General features: G+C 39.6%; 2 protein-coding genes across 10 annotated transcripts in view; both read left to right on the forward strand.

Moving 5' to 3' along the window:
- Positions 1-2: 2 nt before the first annotated feature.
- LOC102230485 (gastrula zinc finger protein XlCGF17.1-like) lies at positions 3-4,958 on the forward strand. 3 transcript variants are annotated; one of them, XM_023349907.1, is made up of 4 exons: positions 3-485; positions 1,191-1,448; positions 2,260-2,433; positions 3,388-4,958. In XM_023349907.1, exons 3-4 carry the CDS (start codon positions 2,265-2,267, stop codon positions 4,344-4,346), a joined length of 1,128 nt encoding a protein of 375 aa, XP_023205675.1. In that variant the 5' UTR covers positions 3-485; positions 1,191-1,448; positions 2,260-2,264; the 3' UTR covers positions 4,347-4,958. The 3 variants fall into 3 exon arrangements, with proteins under 3 accessions (XP_023205675.1, XP_023205676.1, XP_023205674.1); XM_023349908.1 differs by having other exon boundaries at positions 1,356-1,448; XM_023349906.1 differs by having other exon boundaries at positions 3-1,448; positions 2,263-2,433.
- Positions 4,959-8,381: 3,423 nt separating this feature from the next.
- The window catches only part of LOC102234902 (ATP-binding cassette sub-family C member 9-like), a 44,792-nt gene continuing 34,423 nt past the window's right edge, over positions 8,382-18,750 (forward strand). For 3 of the 7 annotated variants that reach the window (XR_002754251.1, XR_002754252.1, XM_023349996.1), the window contains exons 1-10: positions 10,825-11,002; positions 11,698-11,773; positions 11,923-12,105; positions 12,981-13,122; positions 13,200-13,321; positions 13,822-13,988; positions 14,072-14,173; positions 15,729-15,869; positions 15,942-16,133; positions 18,443-18,607. Coding sequence is in view for 1 of the 7 variants with exons in the window: in XM_023349996.1 (XP_023205764.1) it covers positions 11,949-12,105; positions 12,981-13,122; positions 13,200-13,321; positions 13,822-13,988; positions 14,072-14,173; positions 15,729-15,869; positions 15,942-16,133; positions 18,443-18,607 (1,188 nt within the window). In the remaining 6 variants the exon portion in view is untranslated. The other 4 variants (XR_002754248.1, XR_002754249.1, XR_002754250.1 and 1 more) reach the window with 4 other exon arrangements.

Genomic DNA, 18,750 nt, shown 5'->3' on the forward strand with positions numbered 1-18,750 from the left:
TCTCGACGTGTCCGGCTCTGGGCGGCAGGCGGCGCTTATAACATCCATGAGAACCGTGAAGAGACAACCCAGCCCGCGCGCTCCGCCGCCGCCGCAAACATGGCCACACTTGTGTTTTCTCCGCTTCGTTTTACGCTCAAAACCACAAACTAATTCGACTCTCGGCACGTAAATCTTACGAGAACCGGAAGAAAAGCCTCCCGTCTCAACACTGACCTCTGGTTTGGTTCGCAGGACTTCCTCTTTTCCTCCCAGGACCCTTCAGACCCGTCGCACACGCTGCGATTTGCGGCAGCGAGCGCCGGGTTTTCTACACATTTCGTCTCCCAAAATACATAAAATCGCTTCACATAAACTAGAAATGTGTCATTTCCGTTAGCAGAGGCATGTTGGAGCATAACGCAGGTGAAAATATTGCGCTAGTGCCGTTCGTTGGACCGGTACCGGGGAGGTTTTTGCTGGCAGTAAACACACGGACGCTGTCGGTGAGTAAGCCGGTCAGGGCTCATTTCTCCGGAGCAGTCCTCTCTTCCTGCACACATTTGGTCAACACGGAGGACCGACTGCGGACTCAAGCCACTTTCTGACTCACACATCTAATCAATCAGTCTCTGCTCTTCCTAGACACCAAATAAAAACAACTGAGCAATCTTACTGCTCAGCTTTTCTCTGTGATCTGATTCATCACCTTCACTCGCTGAAGCAAAACACTTCATCTCTAATTCAACCACATTTTTTGGAAATGGTTGATTTTTATGTCAGAATGTTTATTGATTTTCCCAGAGTTTTCTGCTTTTCTTACTGTTGTTGCACACAGCTGTTTACATTCAGAGATTTTATCACGTTTCTTTCACCGTTTAATGTCTAAAACTTTGTGCATTTTTCTTTTATTCTGCTTAAGTGGGATTTTTTTTAAAGCTCATGTTTGATTAGTCACTTTTCTTCTACATTCACATGCAGCTGCATTTCATCCCTTTGGCTGCTGTTCTTAGCGTAAATACGGACAGCATCATTTGGTGTCTTAGACTAAATTCGTCCATATGTTGAATGTGTTTTTCTTGTGTCTCAAACTTTGACCTCTGTGTTGTTTTGATCCTCTCCAGATTATCCACCTGCTTGTCTGTGAACGTATTTCTGCAGCTCTTGGATGGTTGGAGGGAGTCGATGTCTTAATAAATCTCCTCTAACAGTCTCTTTACAGGATTTGCTGAAGTTGTTCTGCATCGACGTCCCTTTACCTCCAGAAACCTTCCAGGCCGTGCTGCTGCTGCCGCCGCCACTCAAAGGCATTTCCACAGCACGATGCTGCCACCACCATGCTTCACTGTTGCTGCTACTTCTCTGTTTGTTTCCAGTATTTGGTGTTCATCAGAAGCAGCCGGTTAAAACGGATCAACAAGTCAATAAATGAGGCTTTTCTGTTCTGGGGACGACCGTGGAGCCTGGAGGTGATGCTTAACATAAATATATGTCACTTTACTAGAGTAAAAAAAAAACAACAACAATATTTGCTATTCTAATTTTGGATATCTAAACTTTGGCTATGCCAGAATAATCTAAATGAACAGAAATAAACATTGAACTATACCAGTCTCTGTCAGATCAACCAATATGTAACTGCTTTGATGAAAATACAGTTCCTGCTACAGGAGGCCTTTCCTGCCCACAACCATCAACATTTACTAAAGAAATCTTTAAGAGCCTTGAATAACACGAGTTACGACTAAATTTACTTTTCCTTTGGGATCAATAAATGATTTCTTTTTAATATGTGTCACCTTTACCAGGCGCCCTTTGTGACTGTCCGTTTTACAGCTGTTCATTCTGTGGATCAAAATATATCGTTTTTACAAGAATTTGGTAAAAACCCTTTGCTATCTTCATTTTTGATACCTAATTTTTGGTCATTTTCCGTCTCTATTATGCCAGAATAATCAAAGCCATCAGAAACAAACATTGAATTATATCAGTCCGTGTGACTTTGACCGACACATCAACTTGTTTTCTATTTTTTTCAATTCAATTACCAAATCAATCAGCTTTTTCAGGCATTAGTTTTGCAGCGCTGTAATTGGCCTGACAAAGACAATACCCCTCCTCGCCAGTTGGTGGCGGTAGTGCGCCACGAGGCTCACTATTCAGAAGAAGAGGAAGCAGCACAAACAACAGAGAAACAACGCGAACATTGGTTTTTAGCTGCTGCTAGCTCCTCTGCAGACAGTTAGCTTCGCTTTGCGTTTTGTTTTGCGTCTTTTGCAGCAGGAATGGCGGCTCTTCGCGGCTTCAGGGAGTTTCTGACGCAGCGGCTGGCGGCGGCCGGGGAGGAAGTGCTTTCTGCGTGTGAAGACACCGTGGTTCGGTGTGAGGAGCAGAGCCGCCTTCAGCAGAAGATGATCGATGTTATGAAGTCCGAGTTTGATGCGCACAGAGCAGGTAGGGAAAATATGTCCGATCTGTTCTCGGGTGATGAACTGGAACCAGAATCGAGTTGGTTTCGGGGCTGAGATCATCAGTTCCCGCTCCAAAACATGGGAACAGATTCGTTTACCTGCAAGGCTCTAACTGTTTTCATTCCTCTCATCGTGATCGACAAATCGCGTGGCTTTGAAAACGTTTGGTTTCCTTCAGAAGCAGAAAGGAGCTCCATAAGAGCTCACCTTCTCCTTCATATTTCTCTACAACCCTCCTTACATGTCAGCCTTGCTTGGGGAGTTGCTGAGCAGTACGGTGTGCGTTTTAGGACATCCTCAGGAAAACGTCAGACTAATGTCTAAACAGCATCAGAATAAAAACTGTCTGAAAAACCGGCTCGACACTAAAAGGCCTCAGCAGCGCCGCTAACGCTAGCTACGGTGAATGAGCAAAACAAGAACAGCAGCACGCTGATGCAGATTATGCTACAAGATTAGCTTTCCTTCCATCATTAGCTTCACCTTTTAGCTAACCTTCTTCAATAATGTTTTGCTGCCACCCAAACATTTTCCACTCAGTGGGAACTACTTTCCCTCTGTTTGAGGCTGAACTGTTTTGGTTTTATCCAAGAAATGATACAAAGCTCAAAACAAGTCAATTTGATCACAACCCTCCTGCTTAAAGAGGAACTGCAAAAGCAAAGGAGGCGGATTAGCAGAGATGCTAACAGCTAATGATGTGATCCAGGACCCGTTACTGTGGAATGTCGTCTCTGCCGCCTGGATGTCGAGCTGTTGGCGTGTCGTGATGGTCATGAGGCTGTCATGCAGCAACAGTCTTCAGTCAGAGGCCTCCCCACAACCAATGCAAGACCGACTGCTACTGGAAATCCTTCCTGCCCACAGCATCGCTGTCCACAGTAATCTTTAAAGATACTTGAATGACTGAAATCTCTTGTCCCTTTTTTGTTTTTAGACCTCCGGCAACAACGTGACGTTAAAGAAGAAGAAGAGAAGTTTGTGCCTGATGAGCAGCTTTCTAACGAGGAGAGGAGTTCCACTTCTGATGAGAAGATTAAAAAAGAGGAGGAGGAGGATTATCCAGAGGCAACAGCCATTAAGGAGGAAGACCAGGAAGAACCCTGCACCAGCAAACTGGGAGAGCAGGTGCAGCTGAAGCGTGTGGAGAGTCAGTCTGCTCCAGAGTCTCTGAAACCCGACGCCTCCAGCAAGAAGAACCTCTGCAGGGCGAAGGCCAGTTTCTGCCACATTTGTGGCCAGGCTCTGACGAAGCTCGGTTTGGATCGCCACATGAGGACTCACACGGGCAGGAAGCCGCTTTCCTGCAAAAGCTGTGGACAAATCTTCCGGCTCCGTCTGTCTTTGGAAGTCCACATGAGGACCCACGCCGGGACGAAGGAGCACGCTTGCAAGACGTGCGGGAAAACGTTCAGACGAAGCGACCATCTTGAACTCCACACGAGAACCCACGGCGACAAGAAGCTGTACCTCTGCAACGTCTGCGGAAAAAGCGTCGCCGACCCGTCGGCTTTCAGGAGGCACATGACCATCCACACGGACGAGAAACCGCACTCCTGCAAAATCTGCGGTGAGAAGTTCAAACACAGCAACACCCTGCTGTGCCACCGGAGGGCGCACTCGGGCGAGCGGCCGTACGTCTGCCGCTTGTGCGGCAACAAGTTCGTCAACGCCTCGAAGCTGAACCGACACACGATGTCGCACACTGGCGACAAACCTCACGCCTGCGAGCACTGCGGGAAGAGATTCATCCGCCTGCACCAGATGAAGGATCACGTGAGGAGGCACACCGGGGAGAAACCGTTCGACTGCCACACGTGTGGGAGAAAATTCATCAGCAGCACCGAACTGAGAGCTCACACCAAAACCCACACAGGTGAGACATCGCAGCCATAGACAAGCTGCGGTCGCTTTGTTGAGAAGGTTTGGATCAGAAACAAAAACTTTGGGCCAATATTGCCATAAAAGCATGTTTCTTTGTTTTCACCACCAGTAAAACGGCTGATCTGATGCTTTACAACCTGGAAGTAAATCTTTACTGGGTTTATAAAGAATCGTTAACACAATTATCCTCTAATAATGACATTCAGTCCCAGGTTTAGTGAACTCTTATGGGTTTTACTAAGATTTCTCTGTAGTTTTGTTTTTTTTCAATGGAATGATAAAGAATATTATGATTATTAATATTATTAAAATGCTGCCGCTTTTGGTTTGCGTCAAATTGAAAAATGTCCATCCTGAGCCTTTTTATTTTGACAGCCAAACAAACATGAGTTCTTTCTGCCAATCACTCTGTTTTGTTGTTGATCTTCTTTCCTGAAATTAATGAAACTGATTTTTTTCCTGAGGTTAACCAGGAGACATCATAGATTCAGTTTCATCCAGAACTAAATAATCTAACAATGATGACTTGAAAGTTTTATTTGAAGTGATTTCTGTTATTTACAAGAGTCTGCTTGCTGCATATTATTTATGCAAAATAAGAATAAAAAAACCCGTTAAAAATCAGTTTGTTTTTTAAAGGTTTTATTGGCTCTAGTTTCCTTTATTTGATAGTGAATTGACAATAAAGTGGGTAATGAGAGAAGGGGGAAGACAAGGGGCAAAGGTCGCCAGGCCGGGAGTCGACCGTTGATATGTGGGTCGTGCTCAACCTCGGCACCATCACAGCACAACAGTTTGGTATTTTTAAAGCTGGATTCAGTCTTCTTGATTGCTTGAAAATGTAAATGTACAGAAACTGATTCCACTTAATTTCTTTTGTTAGATATCCAATATATTGCTTATCAATTCAATTGTGCTTATTTCCTAATCTTTAATATTTAATCATTGATGTTTTATTGATTGTTTTGACAAAATGGCCCACAGAATCAATACATTTATCTAAAACTGTGTTAGATCCTCCTACACTGATTTTTTTCTCCAATTTTCCATAAATAACGATCAGATTTATTCCAGATATTTGTATGTTAATGTTATAAAATGGAGAAACCAATAAACAGTTTGAGTCCTAAGTTTGGTCTGTTTCTATTATTCTTTGCCTCGGCCACAAGAGGGCGACATTGTCTCGGTCATATGAAATTAAAACCAATCATTTGAGCAGATTTACTCTGCATGCAAGGATTTGACTGTAATTTGACCAGAATCGATTATAGATTATAGTCAGACAACCAGACAAAATAAAATACAATTATTTGTTTGTAGCTGCTTAAATGTACATGTTCTGCTCACTTAAACTAACAAATATAGTTTTAGTGTTGACCTGAGGTACTTGAAGAACGGGAGATTTTTTCACTCCAGTAAATGGTAAATAAAAAATATGTTTTTGGGCTGAAAAGTTTCCGAAAAGAGTTTGAAGTTGAATTTTTCTAAATGCATCATCTGATGCGGTTTTATTAAGATGCCCTCTTGGTGCTTGTCTGTAGCGGTTTGGACCCAGCTCTTCCCACAGTGAGGATCCTCCGGATCAGAACCACAGTGGTGGGAACATTAAGATCCAAAGTCAAAAGTACTCACGTTCTCTGCTAGAGTAGAAGTTCAGATACTCAAGACATTCCCCATTTATCCTTATTTTAAATAATTCCACGGTTTTGGCTCAAATAACGATTAATTTAGTATAATCTGAATTATCCTGATTCAGATTTGGTTTGAAGAAAAACTATCAGTATTTTTTATTTCTGGACCAAAGCATGTTGACAGCAAAAGAATAAAATAATGTATTTGATATGACTTGAACTTTTAAAGTATTTTAGACTTATCAAAAGTCACTTTGTTTTCTTAAGATGAAAATTACTTAGTAATTTGATTTCCTCAAGTTCAAAATTTCCACTTTTTTACTTGAGTAAATCTGTCCAACCTGCACTTTTACTTCTACTAGAATATTGTTCTATAGACGTGTCTCTTTCTGCTCAAGTGTTTCTGTTGCAGTTTTGCAAAATAAAGCAATTTTGTTACAACCAAATAATCATTATATCCTAAAAACTTTTATCAAAAAACAAAGTTTGCTTTAGAAATTGTCACATTAAGCAAATTCAGTTTTGAAATTCCAAAATGTGCAGCTGTATGGACTTTGCTCTTTCTATAAGCAACGTTGAGAACGACTTCTGAACTAGAAAAGGAAGCAACATTAATATTCTAGGAAAGGCTAACACATTTTCTTTTCCATTAAATGAACATTTTTGTATTTTTCTACTGATAAAGTTCAAACCTAGGAGACTTTCCTGCCGGGAGGAATTTAGGATCCTTAAATATTTATGGGAAGTTGAGTCTTTTTTATTTTTGGTGTTTTGGTTTTGCTCTCTAGAGATGATTAATTTGTAATTTAAAGTGGTTCTTTTATCTGCAGAAAGAACAGTCACTTCCTGTACCGGCCTCAAGCTCTGATGTTTCTCACGCTAGAACCTCAACATGACATGATGCTGGAAACATAAACACAAATTTAATACCAATAAGCTCATTTAGGGAGTGTTGATCCAACTTTAAAACATCTAAAGAAAAGTTTTGATATTAAACTCTCCATTTTATTGGGTCACAGTGAAACTGACGTCAGGGTTAAAGGTGTTTGGTTTCTCCTACTGTTGTGTTTTTCTTCTTCTCTGGTGGAGAGATGATGTCAGGACCTGAAGCGACATGTCTTCCTGTAAAACATTTGACTTTAACGTCGGGTTTAAAGTTTGGGTCAGAGCCTACAGGAAATGATTGTGTGGATGTAGAAGATGGAGGTCAGCGTCTTCCCTTCACTGTTTCCTGGGAAACACTTGCAGATGGGAATCTCCTCTCTCTCACACACACACACACACACACACACACACACACACACACACACACATACACACACACACACACACACGAATCCTCCCACCTCTGCTCTTCCTCTGGTCCGGCTGCAGCGAACAGAGTCCCAGGCTCTCCATCCAGAACCGCTGACCTTTATTCAGAATGTTTCTGCAGCAAAACGTTGGTCTGAAAACTGAATGTCACAAACCCTGGAGGCGAATAAAGGGAACATGTTTTTGTTTTTTTCCTTTAAAGATGTTAATAAATCTTTAATAAAGGTTATTATAGTGAACTAAATCTAACAAAATAACAAAAACTGAAATTGAGAAACATTTTCGTTAACTGAAATGAAAACAGTAATGGAGAATAAATATAAATAAATGTAACTATATTTGTGCATTTATAAAACTAAAACGCACAAAATATTTATATTGTTAAGTTATATATTTATAGATATAATTTGTGCTTATTAATTTTATTTATTAGCCTATTGAACTGATGTAAAGTAATTTTTTCCCCAGCACACGAGCGGTTTACGTCAGCTGTCGGCGATTTACGGCACTAAAAACATCAGAATCAGTTTGTTGTTCAACAATAACTGATAAAACAATAAAATGATATCATTCATTACCAACAGAATCACAATACTTTGACTTTTTTTATTCTGCACCTAAAAATTAACCAAAGAACAGAAAAACTAAAAGTACTTCCATAACTAATAAAAACAACAAAAACTAACTGAATTGGACAAAAGAGTCTCAACAAAATGAAAATAAACTATAATGAAAAATCCAAAACAATCATAGCTCAGGTTCTAGGACTGTGTTTAGGGCTGTAATTAATCAAAATTAATCTCATTTCAGTTGAAAAATATATATTGAAAAAATTATTACTTTCAAGTCAAAACCCATTTTTGCTGCTAAATTCTTGAATAAATAGACATCTGAGCTCAACAAGAAGGATATTTATTGTTATCTATTATTTTTTTATTCAACTATCAGATTGGTGAATGCTGCTATTATACCCATTATAAATCCTGACATTAACATATAAATACATTAGTCTGAACTTAAACTCCAGTCAGGGGGCCCAGCGTGGCCCTGTGTCTAGCTACGCCCCTGGATCAGGTGGGCAGGTGTTTTTTTCTTTGTTGTGCTTTAATTCCCGCCAGAGATCTTCTCTGTAAGGCTGAAAATGTTGGTGAGAACCTTTTAATGATCATTATTTTGTGTTAGTTTTATAATAAACCGGCCCGCTGGGCTCGGTTTACTTCAGTTTGACCCATTTTTCATCAGCTACGAATAATATAATCGCTGAAATCCTCAAACTGCGGGAGTGTGCGCGTCCTCCGCCATAACTGAAGAGGAATTTCAACATGTAGGCATTTCCTGTCGCCGCACCTTCAACATAAACCGCATTTATTTTTTAAGAAACCGCAAACGGGACATAAAGATCCGGGAGGACGGGACGCTTTGACCCGAAATCCTGCGCCGGGTCGGTGTTGAGGTCGGGATTCGTCTCGGTGTCACTGAGGCAGCAGCATCATCATCATCAGCAGCAGCATCCTCATCCTCCTCTCGGTAGGCTGACACGCGACGTCTTCCATTCAGAGAGAACGTTCTCTGGACGTGAATGACACCAGACTTCATTTAAGAATCACTCTATTTTTATTTTAAATTAAATCTCGGTAAAAAAAACTGCGGCTTGACTACGAACTTAATTAAATGTTTAAAATATTTGCAGGTAGGAGTTAAATTCGGCTTCCATTGAAAGCGCTGATCTGATGTATTTTTGCAGATTTTAATACTAATTTACTCTCATCTACGAAGCTTAAGACTTGAAAATTCTAATTTAGGTTATTTATAGCTAACGTTTCTTACTAGATGTTCAATTCAACCCAAATCCAAATTTAACCAACACATATTGTTCTGTTTTTAAGTAAAATGCTTAATTATTCATATTTAAAAGCTATTTTGGTAACGAGTCACGTAGCAGGACGCTGCTGGATGAATCTTTTTGTGACGCTCGGATCTTTTATTTTCATATTTGTGTGGCAGGGTTGCGCTTCTTGTCGCAGCTCTGAAACGTGCAGCTTGCATGACTTCACCCCGCTGACCGCATCCAAGGTCCTTCTCCTCCCCACATCCCGCAGCAAGCGTGGGATCCTGCTGCTCGCGTTTCACATTATTATGTTGATTAGAAAATCCTAAACATCTATACTTCTTCAAAAACCTGTCCAGAAAGTGCATCGCATTTTTTGACTGAAGGTTGATAGAATTTATTTATTGTATTTTTTAAAAAGTAAAATAAATAAAAAGTTCAGGAATGATCAGCCATGCAAATAGTTATTTTTATAAACTTTATTTGTTGGCCCTTGTGTCAGGACCCTTGAGGAAGACTATTATAAACTCTCTTCTCACCGCCAAACTGGTACAAGTTTGGAAATCTGATATAAGGCAGCTTATATCAGTTAGCAGAAATTACACGGACTGTTACCGGAAATGAATCAATTCTTGCCTTCAAAATAAAGCAACAACTCAAAGCAGAGATGTATTTGCAATGCAGTTAGATTTACAGTTGTGACATTATTGTTTCACAGTATTTTTGAATATTTTACAATGAATTGAAGGGAATATATCTGTTATTTCTTAATTTTATTCATTTGTTCATCCACCTGTTTCTCTCTTTATCCAATAAAGCAACCAATGGATGTTTGATAATGTGTGAAACTGATTTAATGATTTATAAATTAACTGAAATGCAAAACAGCATTTAAGTGTGGACTTGCTAATATTTCAGAGTTGTAAGTTGGAGAGATCTCTTAGCAACCTGACCCTCAAAATCCAACATGGCTGCCATAGCAAAAGCAGTAGAAGTATGTAAACATAAATACTAATTACATCCTACTTCCATCTGTTGTGAACATGACTGATATACTACAGATAAATAATGTCAGTTAGCTTTAGTCCCTTAGCCATAAAATGAGCTAATTAGCAATGCAGCAACAAGAGATGTTTTAATTGTAGCTTTACTAGAATTATGGATTATTTTATTTTATCAATTCACTATTTAGTTTATAAAAATGATCAAGTAAGTATTAAAAATAAACTCAGCATAATGTTGAGCTCCATTTTTACCAGCTGGTGATTAGTGCCTGTTGCTATAGGCAACCGGACATACCTGAATTTGAAGGACAGTGGAAAAGCAAATTTTAGCTATTAGCTTTTCTTTTTATCACAGTCAGCCATTAGATTTTCAATTCAGAAACACAAAATTATAGATTTTCCCAATGACTGAAAACCATTGATGTCTCTGAACTGGTACAAGTTCAAAGTTTAATGTTTAAATGTAAAAAAAAAAAAAAAAAAAACACATTAGTTAGCAAAGCTATGCTAGCATTTTCTTCCAAACATGTTTGGCTAAAACCTAGCAGCTCCTTGTTGGCTAATTGTTTAACCATCAAAACTCTGTGTTTATCCACAAAACGTTTTTTAATGTTTTACGCCTCTTTAAAGGAAGAGTTAACGCTTTTATTCTGAAGGTCGTAGCCGGAAGTTGTGTCTTGTGGGCGTCCTACCTTGACGCCGTCGGCAGCGCATTGAGTTGGAGCAGCTGATCTCGCTCTTGACTTCCAGGGCTAAAAATAATCCCCTCTGTTAACTTTCCAACTCTCACTGTATTTTGTTTCTTCTTCTTTTCTCTGTCTGCTGTCGTTTTAAAATTACATTTCAGCCGGAATGAAACGGTGCCAGTCAGGATAATCCATTGATTTCCAGGTAAGACACTTTTCTTATCGAAGGTTTAATAAATTATCTTAATTTTAGCAACTCTGTTGAGCTAAATGTCCGTTAGCTTTGTGAATTATTTAGTTGGTTTGGTTATTGACGCGTCGAACTGTTTGTTCTGGTAAATTAGGCTGGAAATTAAAGTTGTTCTGATAAAAACCCAAGATGTTAAAGTTCCATTTAGTTTATCTAACTATTGTCAAGTTTTATTAATTTAAAAATAATTCGCTTTATTAAACTTGGCAAGTGAATAAGAATAAAGATGGAAACAAAGCAGAAAATTTGACTTAAAAGTGACAATTTTATGTGAATGTTTTAAAATAGTTTAAATAAATTAGATTAGTATCTTGTTGCTTATTGGTTTAGAGAAAATGTAACTTTTCACTGATCTGATTATTTATAAATAAAATCATTTAGATGAAGAAAACAGGAAGAAGTTCCAACTTAAAAAATACTGACAAATTATGTTTGTTAGAGAAAAACCCAAAACAATAATATCATCCATCCATCCATCCATCCATCCATCCATCCATCCATCCATCCGTCCAGTAACACTGATATTTTTATATATTTTATAAATGTAGATTAAAAATGGCCGCCGTCATCTTTGGCTCGTCTTCAAACCCTTTGCTACAGTAAAACGATCCAGTTTGTGTTTTATCATCTACTAACAGCAGGTTCTTTAGTTCCAGACGACTTCCTGGTCCAACACACCTGAGCGAACATCCTTGGTCCTGCTGATGACCTCATCATTTAACTCAGGTGTGTTGAATCAGAACGTTTCTTCAGCAGACCCCTGATTTACACTGTCCTAAAATAGCTCTGCGGCTTCACACGGCCGAGTCTCATGCCGGTGTTGTGACACTCCATGGCAGTAAAACGCTGACCTGACGGATTTCTGTTTCTGCCAGTCTGACTCCGGGTCTGGGAGGAACCAATGGCTGCTGGCATGCCGTTGTCGTTTTGTGGCGACAAGGTTCCCAGTGCATACGGCATCAACGATGGCGTGCTCAACAATGGCTGCTTCGTGGACGCCCTCAACCTGGTTCCTCACGTCTTCCTGCTCTTCATCACCTTCCCCATCCTCTTCATTGGTAGGGTTGTCCTCCTCTTCCTCAGGGTTTGGAACAGGATGCTGACAACAGTCTGGATCCTCTAGAAGAGGATCTGGTTTCTGTGCCCCCTTTGAGTTGGGTGGAAGCTGCTGGCGCGTCGGACCAGCTCGGTGTAATCTCCGTACGGCAGATGTGCAGTTGGTATTAACTTCCTGTTTTTGCCCGCCACGCTGGGAGAACTTTAAGCAGCTTTAAAGTGTGGCTGAACCTGATTACTGGAGTTTAGAGATCTGCTGGAGATGAATCAGTTGTTGGAGAAAATATGCGAGATCGAGCCTGGATGACACGATGTTGTTGCTTTTTTATTACCTGTAAACGGGCAGTATGATGTGTTTCCAACTGTGTTACCATCAGTTGTCATAAAAATGCTGTATATCTTATATCAGGTTGGCAGAGTACCCAAAAGTTGTACTCAAATACTTCAACATATTTTTACTCACGTCACAGTAGAAAGTATCCATCCAAGAAATTACTCAAGAGTAAAAAAGCATTTGGTAAAACGTCTACAGAGTAACTGATTATATTATCAATCATTTAATATTTAGAGATTACATCATCAGACGGACCAAAATATAAAGTTAAGTGGAAATTTTGGTATTTTAAGGACCAACATGACAATAATTAATAAAAGTAACAAAAATAAAATCAGGCAAAAAAACATTTTTACAGATTATTTTCTTTCAGTGAAAAACTTTAACAAAAACTGCAGGTGAGTATTTGTGTCTGGATGTTTGCTAATTGCTGCTGGCTAGTCTGAAGGAGCTGGGTGGGGGAGGAGCTGCGCCTCGAAGGCGGGGCTAGGTCCAGCCAGGCGTTTTGAACAGCGTTTTTAGAGTGTCCATCTTGTCTTCCAGGTTGGGGCAGCCAGAGCTCCAAGGTTCAGATTCATCACAACACATGGCTTCATTTCCCCGGACACAACATGCGGTGGATCCTCACCTTCCTGCTGCTCTTCGTCCACGTGTGCGAGTTCGCAGAGGGCATCGTCTCCAACACGTCAGTCTGCAGGAGGACTAACATACGGAGGACATTTTGTTCCCTCATGGATACTGACAGGATTTACTTTCTTGCAGGACAATGACCTCCAACCACCTCCACCTCTTCATGCCGGCCTTCATGGGTTTCATTGCTGCAACAACATCAGTTGTTTACTACCACAACATAGAGACGTCCAACTTCCCCAAACTGCTGCTGGGTAAGATTTCTCACTATTTGAAGTTAAATCAGATCAAAATGTTCTTTTTTAGGTCAGAAATGTATTTATTAATGTCTTTGTGATCATAAGTTTACATCACATAATCTGCCAGAGTTAACCATACACCCCAAAAGAAACAGTTCAAATGTCCACAGAGACAAACAGCTTCATTGTTGGAGACATAATGACACTAAAGTGGAACTGTTGGGACATAAAGAGCATCATTACCTTTGGAGGAAACACTGGGACGCTTGTACCAGCCCAACTGACGCTTAGTGGAAGTATTGAAGCAACGTCTAAAGATGCTACCAAACACTGAGGCGATGTATGTAAACTTCTGACCACAAAGACGTGAATAAATAAATCTGACATTTTCTTTCTTTCATTATTGTTTCTTTTAGCAAATAGAAATAGTTTTGGTGGTTCTGACCTGAAACAGGAAATGATGTAACTCCAGACGGGGTGTATGTAAACTTCTGACCGTCTCACTTTGCTCCCAGTCCTCTTCATCTACTGGGTGTTGGCGTTCATAACCAAGTCCATCAAGCTGTGGAAGTTCGCAGAGTTTGGCATCCGGTTCAAGTACCTGCGGTTCTGCATCACGGCCCTGTTGGTGATCCTTTATGGACTGCTGATGGCCGTGGAGATCAACGTCATCCGAGTCCGGGTTCGCCACAGCATTCCCTCCTGCTCTGGAAAAACCTCAACAATCTGCTTCACCTCTCTAATTTTGTTCTTTTCTTTTTATAGAAATACGTTTTCTTCACCAACCCCCAGAAGGTGAAACCGCCGGAGGATTTACAGGATTTAGGCGTCCGCTTCCTGCAGCCGTTCGTCAACCTGCTTTCTAAGGTGCTTCTTATAATTAACTACACTGAAAAAACACAAAATCTTGAAAGAAGACAAAACTAACTTACAAGTAATTTTTCATGACGATAGAAGAGCTAGTTTTAAGTCAGTAATTCTTGAAAATTAAATGCTACCTCCCCTGGCAGATTATTTCAGTTAAAATATGACATTTTGCGCATTTATACAACCGTAGATCTTTGAAAACAAAGTTGAACCTCCTGCACAGCCAGCGAGAATTCAGCAAGTGGTTTCTGGACAGCAAATAATCGACAAAACACTTGTCTTTCTCAGCAGCCATTGTACAGCACATGCACTGGTAAAACCAGCTGACTAAACTTACAGAAGTTCAGGTGGGGTTGCTAGGTAACGGGGCGGAACTCTGCTGGGGTTGCTGGGTAACGAGGAAGAACTCTCCTGAGGTTGCTAGGTAACGAGGAAGAACTCTCCTGAGGTTGCTAGGTAATGGCGAATGTGACATTTAATTTCCCTTTAGAATCAATAAAGCACTTTTGAGTTTAAATTAAAGTTTTAAGGAGCTTTTGGAATGGCTCACCTTCTAGACACCAAGAAACATTTCCTTATTACCTAAAAACGGATGAGTGGTTTTTTTAAGAGTTTAATTCAACCCTTTTTTTGAAGGATAGTTTTGTTTCCAGAGAATCCATAATTCGTTTTATTTGTTGTTTCTGTTGTTTTATTTATTTATGTTGGATATTTAAGATGTCTTCCAGTTCCATGTTAAATGTTCATTACAATTGAAAGTTTATTGAGCTTTGAGGATGTGTTCTTGCATTATTATTCCATTGACCTTAAATCACTTGAAAAATATCTCAAAACAACAATATTATCATTTATTGTGATAACTTCTGAGACAATTTATCATCCAACAAAATTAGTTATATGACAGGCCTACTTCTGAGACCCAAATGGAAAAACAAAACTGTGCAAAATATAAATGTTGCATAGTAGGAGCTTTAAAATAAGCATCTAAATCTTGATGAAAAGTTACTTGTAAGTTAGTTTTGTTTTATTTATAGTGTACAAAGATATTTACACTAGAAATCAGACAAAAATACTGTAATGACGCCAACACCGCAGCTGTAGTCCCGCCAAACAGGGTTTATTAGAAATAGGTACAAGCTGCTATTCCTGAGGCTGCAGCTCACGCCTCCAACAAACAGGCACACTCAACTGTTAGCTTCGTTGCTAACTCCCCTCTGAACTCTCCCCCACTTCCGGTCCTGGTACTCCCGCTCCACCAATCCCCTGCCCACATGACAGGCCTATCACATGTGAGTGGGAGCCAGCAGAGTCAGACAGGGAAAGCCCATAACACTCTAACAGAAAGGATCACAATGCAACTTATAACAAATACAAATAACCATATGAACCCCAGCAGAACTAAAACACAGAATCGTTACAATACTTTTGTTTTTGAGGAGTAATAACTACTTTTCACATGAGAGTTAAGAATAAAGGAATATTTTGAAAACCTATTTTATTCCTGGAAGTAAATCCTAGAAAATGAAGTTTGTTTTTGGTCCGTTTCTGCTGCTAGGCAACGTATTGGTGGATGAACCCCCTCATTATTGGCGCCCATAAGAGGCCGATAGAGCTGAAGAAGATCGGGAAGCTGCCCATCGCTATGAGAGCGCTGACCAACTACCTGAGGCTGAAAGACGCCTACGAGGATCAGAGGGTGAGCCGAGCGACGGTCCGAACCGGTCCGGTTGTTTCTCCGCTTTAATTCACCCGTTTCACCTCAACACAGACGGGCGAAGATCCGGACCGAGCGCCGTCCATCTGGCGCTCCATGTACAGAGCCTTCGGCCGGCCGATACTGCTCAGCAGCACCTTCCGGTACCTGGCCGACCTGCTGGGGTTCGCCGGGCCGCTCTGCATCTACGGCATCGTTCGCAACCTGGATGACGATAACAACAACACGTCGGCGAACAAGAACATGGTGAGCGCCACTTTCCTCCTGCCGGATCAAAATGAGAACCAGCAGCGCTCTTCATCAATTAAAACAAACTCAATAATTTCCATCTGCATGATTTATCGTTTTTCTCTTTTTCTATGAAATCTTCAGTCTGTTGCTTTGGTCTAAATTCACAGACTTCATAATTCATTTTATTTGTTGTTTCTGGTATTTTGGACATTTTAATGTCATCCAGTTCCAGTGTTTATATATCCAACAGAATTTAAAATTTATTGCTCTTGTTTTATCGTGCCATTACAATTAAATAACTTGAAAATTATCCCAATATTATAATTTATCGCAATAACTCCTGGGATGATTTATCATCCAGATAAATCAGTCATCATGCCAGACCTACTGATGCCGAAGAACTGCAAGAACTCTTTCTAAATACATGAATATTTACAGCCTCTCCCTTCTTTATGTTCCTCATGTAAAAAGATTTTATTGCAGCAGCAATAAAAATGTACATAAATCAAACCTTTAATTTGAGTTTAATAATAAAAAACCTTGTTAAGATCAAGAAAGCTGCACAATTTATTAATTTAACTGAAAAAAATCAAGTGTTAATCAATAATTCAGGACATTTTTCAGAGCAGTTTTTATTTTATTTTATGTTTAAAGTTGATCATTGTGTCTTAAATCAAGCTTTTACTTTGAAATCCCAAACTTCCTGTTTTCTGATGGTATAAAACTGAGACTCATTTCTTTTACACGCCCTTCAAAATGGGAAAGACAAGAGAACATGCCATTCAGTGCACAAACATTTGAATAAATATAACTTGTCAAGTTTTAGTAACTGTTTTTTTTTCTGGTTTAAAGAAACGATTTTATTGATTTAAATTTTTTTAATAAATAGATGTATTAGTTTGTTTTTTTGTTGTTGACAAAATAAGAAAAAAAGTGTCATTTGGGCCTGTTTCTCTACTTTCCACTTGTTTAGATTTCATGGCACCATGAACTCTGAAATACCAGGAGATTTTATTTTAAAAATCCAGTGGCCGATGCCAAGAACTGGAACGAGGTCGTTATCGGGTCAACTTTCCGAAACCAGAAGCCTTATTTGGACGCTGAAGATCGCTTGCTTCATTTTTCAAGACTTTTAAAAACTTTTGTAGCGTAAACGAGGCGAAGCAGACAAACGGAAAGCAGACTTTAGCACCTCGTTAGTTCATGTCAGCCTCAGAAAGTCGCAGTCGGAGAAGCAGAGCAGACGCTTCTGTGCAGACAGGAAGTTTTCCTGCAGCTGGTTTGTCTGGTCTGAGTTTACTGGAGATGCTGTCAGGTGTGTTTTAGTGGGTACAGTTGGGCAGCAGAGACAGAGAGCAGAGCTCAGCATCTCTCTCAACTCTCTCATTTATCTGTACATATAAAAAATACTCAAGTTATCTTTGGGATTAAAATTTGACCTGAAATATTAGCGCAGCTTGAGCTGAAACACGATTATAGAAATCAATATGGCTTAGAAATCAAAAATCTGAAACTAAAATCTAGTTTCTGGTGCAAATATCTTAGTAGACTTAAAATAAGAAACTTACAAGAAACTTCTCAGCAAGATATAGGAGGTAAAAAAATCCTTAATGTTGAAAACATTGATTATTTCACTGATAACAAGACATTTTTCTATGTGCAAGTGACATAATCTGCCAATAATGTCTTCAATGAATTTCTTTCCTTAAACCTCCTAGATCTTAAAATTAAATTGTTTATATATATTTTAGTTTACTGAGCTGTTTGCACTAGAAACTAGAATAAAAATATTGAAAAATACTTTGTGTTTTTACAGTTTTGCTTTCATCATCCTTTCTGTTGTACGATGGAGAATTATGATGGGACTACAATTTTAAAAAATGGTGTAATTAAATAAATATCAGCTTATAAGAACAAGAAGCTTCAGTATATTTATCAGATGTGAGCAGGTCAGACTGTGTGGATCTTTATTCATTATTTCATTTGTGAAATCGTTTCAAAGCCCTGCTACTGATGATAATAAGATTCTGATGAAAGATTACATTTTCTTTAAAACTGATGCTAAAATATAATTTCCCCAGACGCTCAACGTTCTTCATTTAAATTTGTTTTATTTTTCATGTAGCAGTTCTCATAAAATTGCAACTTTATCCTCGATCATCCTGTTTGATGGCTGATCAAACAGGATGATCATCCATCATGCACTACTACTATGCAAGTAGTGCATAGGTGAAAAAATACAAAAATTAAATCTTCAAAAACAGAACATTTTTGAACTCAAACATCTTGTAAATTGAACGTTGTTTACTTGTTTGTGTTTGCAGGAAAACCATTTCCGTGTGTACTTCATGTACACCACCGAGCTTCTGGAGAACAGCTCCGTCTTGGCCGTTCTCCTCTTCCTGGCGTTAGTCCTGCAGAGAACCTTCCTGCAGGCGTCCTACTACGTCACCATCGAGACGGGCATCAACCTGAGGGGCGCTCTGCTGGTGAGGGACGCATCAGGAAACTGGAAAATATGACAGTTCAGCTAGAAAACTCAGTTTTTAACAATGCAAGATTTCTTTCGGATAAGTTGGAGTGTAGCTATGCAACACATGAATGATGCAAAATCCAAAACACACAAACACAA

This window comes from Xiphophorus maculatus, chromosome 17 (assembly GCF_002775205.1).
Source record: "Xiphophorus maculatus strain JP 163 A chromosome 17, X_maculatus-5.0-male, whole genome shotgun sequence".
NCBI classification, from domain to species: Eukaryota; Metazoa; Chordata; class Actinopteri; order Cyprinodontiformes; family Poeciliidae; genus Xiphophorus; species Xiphophorus maculatus.

Excerpts from the sequence above, each read along its gene's own strand:
- LOC102230485 (XM_023349906.1), top strand. The coding sequence starts at position 2,265 with ATGGCGGCTCTTCGCGGCTTCAGGGAGTTTCTGACGCAGCGGCTGGCG. Across the intron at positions 2,434-3,387 it reads GTTTGATGCGCACAGAGCAG|ACCTCCGGCAACAACGTGAC; the intron begins GTAGGGAAAATA and ends TTTTGTTTTTAG.